This window comes from Cimex lectularius, unplaced genomic scaffold (assembly GCF_000648675.2).
Source record: "Cimex lectularius strain Harlan isolate CLEC.00 unplaced genomic scaffold, Clec_2.1 scaffold34, whole genome shotgun sequence".
Classification (NCBI taxonomy): domain Eukaryota; kingdom Metazoa; phylum Arthropoda; class Insecta; order Hemiptera; family Cimicidae; genus Cimex; species Cimex lectularius.
In genome coordinates, this window is record NW_019392635.1 from 1,836,850 (window position 1) to 1,844,033 (window position 7,184).

Consider the following 7,184-nt stretch of genomic DNA (forward strand, 5'->3'; position numbering starts at 1 on the left):
AAGTTTGCCCTTTTATGTCCTGTCTAAACACTGCAGCCTTTGCCTTAAAATGTTAATATTGACATATTAATAATGTAAATTTACAGTGTGAATTTCGTTTTCCTTTTTACCATCACATATCAGTTTTTCTTAAGAAATTGTAAGTTTTAATAAAAAGTCTTAAAGGTGGTATAAAGTCCATTAAGAAAGTTAATAAATAAGGCTCAATTTAGAAAACTATAGCGGCTGAGTGGATTTAGGTTCAGCCTCTCGGGTTGTCACAACCACATGGTGTCGATACTGTCAGGCTTTTCTGTATACTTCTACAAAGACCAACAGCCTGTTATACTCAGTGCATAAAACGGAGACTAATGAATGGCAAGATTATTCTCATGCACTCATTGGCAGAGAGAGAGGGAAAACTAAATGCTTTATTCCCAGAAAATTGGCCAAAAATGAGAAAAGTCGATTCAACCAATTTAAATCTTTCAGTGTAACAATGTGGTTATCCGACAATAAAGTAGTTTGGATAAATGTATAAAGTTCAGTTTTAGTCATGTATGTTAATGTTTATTTATTTATCAATATTAACTTAAATAAGTAAATATATTACATTTATTTATTAATATAGTAACTAATTATTATTAAGAGAATGCAGCTAGGTAAAAAAAGTCTTCTGGACTCAGTTATGTCACAGCTCCCACTCCGATGGAATTCTTGGAACCATCACTATAAATGAAGGTCACCTTTGGGTTAGATGAATGTAATTTGAAAAACTTTGTACTAATTAATAGATATAAATTTGTCACACCTTAAAAGCCACTAGGAAACTCTAAAAACAAAATATACAGTGATTAAATTATATACAGTCACTATTTATTATACATTATTAAAATACAAAATTGGTAGTAAACCAATTAGGAAATGTTGGATCTTTAGGGGGTGGCCGCAATGGTTTTGAGCATAGACGGTGATCATCACTGTAATGTAAAGGTCTCGGGTTCAAATGCAGTGACCCTGCATTCAAACTTGTTTTTATGAATGGATTTTTTTTTTTTAATCTTGGATGCAGTGAAAGCTAGCAGTAGATTCCATAGGAAAATATGAAAAGGAATAGGCTTTGGGATGTAACGAGGGAAAGGTTTTCTTGGCAATATACATATGCATGTGCAACTAATATAATTAATGACGGAGGAAGGTAAAGAGTACCATTTAATAAGTGATTAATTTAATACAAATCGTTTATGTATATTATTTATAATGGTAAAAATTTATCAGGTGTAAAAGTTGATTAATTGAAAAATAAAACTACCATTATTTTATTAAAATAACCAAATATGTAATTGTAAACAACTTGTATATGTATAAATATAAATTACTTACAGACCAATTGTAAGACAGCAGCAAACTATTTTTTAATTTATTAATAATATTACAATTGTAAATAATTACAATACATAATATAGCATTTTATTAAAAGTTTCAAATTGTCTTTCTTGGGCGATAACTTTATGATGTTTAAATAACAAATTAAATTATTATTATGCACATTTAATATAACTAAATGTTCATACTTTTAGTGGCTAAAAAAAGTAAACTTCTTATTTAATAAAAAAACCTACCCATAACTAATAATAAAAATTAAAATAAAGCTTGATTTTTAATAATTTGTTTTATTACCCAATAAATATGCTTTGCTAATAGGGAGAGTCCTTTCACAAATTCACATGTCTTATTTACCTGGTCAATTATCCAATCTACTAAAATTTGAAGAAAAATAATAATTTAATGATAATTTGTAATTAATTTGGACACATTTCTTGTATGGTACGAGAGTGAACTGTTGATAAATCCTAACTAGAAAGCATATAACAGAAAAAAAAAAGTATAAATAAGATAATAATAAAATTAACTATAATTAATAATTATATAAAAAAAATAAGATTTAAGTTTGCAAATCAACAGAAATCATTAATGAACACTGATCACAGCCAACTAAGTAGGAATTGAACTCTTCAAAGTCCTTTTTGGTAAAATTGTACATTCCACCACACCTGCAAGGAAATGAGTACATCCCTGTTGTAGGTTCATGTGTCATCTCTCGAAGGGAATAGTTTCCGTAGAGGAATGTCTGCTCTTCCAGTTCTTTCTGCCTCAGGATCTCGTCGTATAACTTTCTCTCCTTCGGGTCTCTCAAAGTGGTCCAGGCTTCGTTGATTTTATGGAAATATTCGGACGACGAAGTCCTTTTATCAGGGTGGTATTCCAGGAGAAGCTTGTGGTAAGACTCTTTCAACTCCTCGAGCTTGGCTTCAGGCCTGCAGCCGAGTATTTCGTAATAATTGTCCATTCTGTCTCATATCACTCGAAGTTTACTTAGCTTTTTGAGCGATTTCTTGTTAATTTCATGTATGGGGCGACAACCGACATCAGTTTGTTGTCACTTGCGTAAGTGTAACCTCTAAGTTGTCATGTAGAACTCTTTTCGGCCACTTCGTAGGGAATGATGTCACTCCTTGGGGGTTGCCAAGGTGATGGGTAGTATACAAAAGACATGTACTACCTACCTACAAAGATAAATAGAAATTTAGATTTTGGTTATAAAAGACGTATTTGCTTTTATGGTCATTGGTGTTTCAGTATCCCTCAAAAAGTGAAACAGAAATATTAAACGTTTCAGAAGAAAATGTCATTTAGAGACCTGAGGAGTAAGTAGGCTTGTAGTTCTGTTCTATTATAATTTTAATGCCATCTAGTCTGACAACAAAATCCCTTTAATACATTCAATGCCAAAAAACAATAAAAACTTTTAAAGACTGTTTTGAAAAATATTAAACAACACCCTATCCAAACCCCTCTATCATGCCAAGGTCCATGATGTTGAACATACACAGGAAGTACTAATAGCTGAAGTACATAGTCTGAAAGCCAGGCAGAGCTTTATTGTTTAATTGCCTTCAGCACCCAGCTAGTCTGGCCTTCAACAAAGTTGCACACAAAAAAAAGTGGATGCCAGGACCTGAGATTTGCAAAAGGAAGTGCTGCACACACCCCATAGCACCAAACCCCAATTGAGCAAATGGTTAGAGAAATAGAGCTATAGTAAATAAAAAACCAAGTTTAAAATAATCAAACAGGTTTATTAATATTTCACACAGGTATGTTTCTCAAATTTGAGAAAGCCATAAACAGAACATGGATTTTGGAAACGCCAAAAAATATTTGCCTTCTCTGTCAAGAAAATCCATTTGAACACAATCTATATGACAGTGAAACTTTAGCTAGTATTATGTTATGCCAGTTTTGCTGAAAAGAAATAAGTGAAGTGTCACCTTAGGACAATGTTTAACTTTTTAATGGATAGAGCATATTCAGTGATTAGACAAAAATCTAGTGTCAAACCAGGGACTGTGGTAGCCGAATGAGGGTCAGCGTGATAGACCCTCGGTTCGTAGACCCCATAGTCACGGGTTCGATTCCCACCATCGCCCACGGTACTTTTTTTCAAACTACCCTTCTCCCAACATACATACACATACTTTGGCTAATATGCGAGTTAATAAGCTGAGGATTGGCCATACGTGGTTGACACATGGTCACCTGCTTTTGGGCCAAAGCCCGCACAGGTGCCCCTTATGCAGAGAAAGGTTGCTCGAAGGTTGTGTCCCACATAATAGAGGCATGTCATGCCTTGGCTCCATACAGAGAGCATGTAGGCATGCCGCCGGACTTAAGAAGAGTTCTCGAACACAGTAGCGAGTTTCAGAGTCCCCTGTTCTGCTTTTTAGGGGAAATTGGGTTTTTTCATTGTATATGTCTTATGTATTGTGTGTCTATATGTTTTGTCTGAGTGAATGTATTTATTAGCGTGAATGGCGAGGGGTGAGGGTGAAATATAATGTCATCATCGCCCCTCGAACGTTGAGAGTGTATGAGTGTGGGTTTGGGGTCGATGGCAGAATATTTATAAAAGTACTCTATCGACCCCAATCTAGATTAGTTTAAGTATAGGTCGGTGGAGGAATATCAAGTACTCCACCGACCAAACGGAATGAGTGTACTGTATGGATGTAGTTAAGTGTATGAATGTATTTATTTGTATGAATGTAGTGTTTGAAAGGGTAAATAGAATATAGACTTAGTTGGGGGCTGAAATGACCTAGATGTTGGTAGCCCCAGTCAAAAAAAAAGCCATTACATTCTCTCCTCCAAATTAAAAAGTAAATAAATAAATTTACATAATGACTGCATTACATATTTACATATTTTACTACTTATTATTTGTCTATAAACTTAAATCATTTCAGATTTCACAGAGATGATGCGTGCTCTTGGATTCAGTCGGTTGATATCAATGGAAAATTTTCGAACTCCAAACTTTGTCCTTATCGCTGATATTTTAATATGGCTTGTACATAGATTTGATCCTGATGCTGATATTCATGATGCATATAATACAGAAGAAGACCGAGTTATACTTGTGAGGAGTGCAGCAGAATTTATGGTAAATAGATTCAAATGCATTTTAAAATACTTTGCAATGTTTAATTATTTTTAACAGGCATTAAAAGGCAATGTAATGTTAAATACAAAACGTATTTACCAAGCAGATGGTTATGCTGTAAAAGAATTGCTAAAGATTGCAACCCTTTTGTACGATGCTCTTCAAGCAAACGCAAATGGTACTGTCTCAAACACACAGTGGTCTTCAAACAATGCTATAGATGTAACATCTTATGTGAGTTTAAGTAAGATATATATATTTAATTTTATTAAAAGTAATTGCTATTCTTTGATTCTTAATTTTTTTAGATACAAGATCTCAAACTCTCACGTGAGCTAGCTTCTCAAGTTACAGTTAAAGGAGCTTCAATTTATGAACTATTAGGGAAAGAAGCTGAACTAAGAGTAATATTTAAAATTAAACATATATTTACATAATTATTATGTTTGTACTTTTATTTTAAAGGAAATAAGAAATTCAAGTATAAGCAACTTATTGGAACTGAACAAAGTAGAAACAGCATTAAAAGAAGCTATCGCATACACAAAAGATAGTATAGCAAATACAAAATCCCTTATCGAAAATGTAGCAGCAACAGAGAGTAGTCTAGATAAAAAAATTGAAAAGAAACAAACTGAGCTCGAAAGAAACCAAAAAAGACTACAAACATTGAAGAAAGTGAGGTGATGATTAGTTAATATTTACACCATTTGTAAGGCTAAAGTTAAAAAAAAAAATTATTTAAAAGAAGGACATTCTAAATATGTTTATTTCTTACAAAACTAGTGTTTCACATAAATATTACATAATGAATGAAATTGATTAATTTTTAATGATTCATTAACAAGTCTGTAAAATCTAGTTTTTACTTCATTGACTCTTATTATTTCATTTTTTTAAATTTCTAAATGATTGTTTTTTTTAAGAAATTTTATTTTATTAAATTTAATATATCACATTTAAGGCCAGCATTTCTTGAAGAGTTTGAAAAATTGGAGGTTGAACTTCAAACTTTGTACCAAGAATATATCGTACGAACACGATGTATTTCCTATTTGGGACAACAACAAGAAGAAGCAGTGCAAATCGAACATGAAAGGATGCAGCACCGCCAGGTAATCGATGAAATTATTCGTTAAAAAATTCAGAAATAAAGTAATGTAGAGTCATCGTAACAGAAAGTCGTGTAATATTGGTTTTATTTATATTTGTACGAAAGCGCGAGACAAGGAAATTAATGGAGGAAATACAAATGGAAGATGCGAGAAAACTGATGGAATCTGAAGCTGATCTTGAAGTTGGCCATCTGGAAGGGATGATAAATATGAACGACAAGACCCAACCTGCAACTAGAAGATTAAGAACTGCAACTGCATCAAGTATGTCCCAAATTACACAATTATTGTATTATTTATTTATTATTTAAGAAACTAAATCCCTTAGGAGTGATTAACTTTAATCACAAAATAATTTATAAATATTCAATTGCTGCTGTTTATATTAGCCATAAAATTCGGAATCTGAAGATAAATTAATATATCATTAATAAATAAATAAACATAAAAACCAACAACTGAGTTTTTAAAATTAGATTAAATTAAACCCGATAATCTGTTTAATTCAATATTCGGATAATTCAGAATCCTGAAAAAATGACTAATCAGTTTTTTCTAAACACTGCCACATTTGATATTTAAATGATGATGAAATATTATATGTAAATATTTATTGAATAAATCATGTTGGCCTGCCTTATCTCACTGGTTTTGTTTATCAACATGTTTCACCTTTTCACCAATCATAAACAATCAATCAATCAATCAGACAGTACCAATGAGAATAGGCTGAAAATCATTATTAGACATAAAGAGAGATTTTTAACTGTTACAAGAATTGAAATATGAATGACATACAGTTGGATTTATAGATTTAATACTTTTTTTCTTAGATCTTCCATAAATTGCACTGATCCATTCTCATTCCACCTCGCTTATCATTCCCATCTATCCTTTTCCTTCATCCTGAACCTCCACATTCTCTGATCCAAGAAATAATGCGATTCGATGCTATTCTAGAAATGAGGATGGCCACAGGAAGAAAAAGGATATATGGAGGGATGAATGCCCCAGATGATGAAAGTAACAGTTTTGACTCAGATTCAGATTTGCTTTTAGACGATGATGGCGATAATTCCGATTTACTGGGAAGTGGGGATGATATTGAAGGTCTCCCGATAGAAACAAACAATTCTGATCCAAGCGACGATGACTTTTGAAATTTATATCCATAAATGAATTGTTTCAAACAATGTTTTTTTTTTTTTTTGACAATGTAATATAGTTAAGTTAACAATGGAGTAATTTATTTATTTTTTATTAAAGTTATTTATCTGCAATAAAAGAATGTTGTAATTTTCTTGATATAGCCTCTGATTTATAACTTATGCATAACAGACACCGCAGAAGTAAGTAGTATGTATTAAAAAGTGCTACTCTGCCTTCTATTACCATTTTATTAATAAACAGTTCATTAAAATTATGTATATTTTAATTAATTGCAGACTCACTTGATCTCTTTATAGCCATATAACATGAATGAAAAATGAATATTTCATTTTACCATTGTATGACATTTTAATTATTAAATTTCTTATCATTTTTATTATCAATTATATTCATATTGAGAAAGACATTAAATATTA

At 31.8% G+C, this 7,184-nt stretch overlaps 2 protein-coding genes across 5 annotated transcripts; one reads left to right on the top strand and one right to left on the bottom strand.

Annotated features, from left to right (window-relative positions):
• Positions 1-1,350: 1,350 nt before the first annotated feature.
• Positions 1,351-2,453, bottom strand: LOC106661997 (dnaJ homolog subfamily C member 24-like). The gene has a single exon (XM_014385792.2). The coding sequence runs from the start codon at positions 2,327-2,329 to the stop codon at positions 1,925-1,927; it is 405 nt and encodes a 134-aa protein (XP_014241278.1). The 5' UTR covers positions 2,330-2,453; the 3' UTR covers positions 1,351-1,924.
• Positions 2,454-2,525: 72 nt separating this feature from the next.
• LOC106661996 (clusterin-associated protein 1 homolog) lies at positions 2,526-6,883 on the top strand. Of its 4 annotated transcripts, none has more exons than XM_014385789.2 (8): positions 2,526-2,687; positions 4,287-4,483; positions 4,541-4,717; positions 4,792-4,887; positions 4,949-5,166; positions 5,448-5,598; positions 5,703-5,862; positions 6,559-6,883. In XM_014385789.2, the coding sequence occupies exons 1-8, from the start codon at positions 2,666-2,668 to the stop codon at positions 6,756-6,758; spliced, it is 1,221 nt and encodes a 406-aa protein (XP_014241275.1). In that variant the 5' UTR covers positions 2,526-2,665; the 3' UTR covers positions 6,759-6,883. The 4 variants fall into 4 exon arrangements, with proteins under 4 accessions (XP_014241275.1, XP_014241276.1, XP_014241277.1 ...); XM_014385790.2 differs by having other exon boundaries at positions 6,646-6,883; XM_014385791.2 differs by having other exon boundaries at positions 6,658-6,883.
• Positions 6,884-7,184: the final 301 nt, after the last annotated feature.

What these genes read in the sequence shown, in the direction of transcription:
- LOC106661996 (XM_014385789.2), top strand. Translation starts at nt 2,666, where the DNA reads ATGTCATTTAGAGACCTGAGGA. An exon ending in GTCATTTAGAGACCTGAGGA is followed by an intron (nt 2,688 to 4,286) that starts GTAAGTAGGCTT and finishes AAATCATTTCAG; the next exon opens with ATTTCACAGAGATGATGCGT. An exon ending in CTATAGATGTAACATCTTAT is followed by an intron (nt 4,718 to 4,791) that starts GTGAGTTTAAGT and finishes TAATTTTTTTAG; the next exon opens with ATACAAGATCTCAAACTCTC.
- LOC106661997 (XM_014385792.2), bottom strand. Translation starts at nt 2,329, where the DNA reads ATGGACAATTATTACGAAATACTCGGCTGCAGGCCTGAAGCCAAGCTC.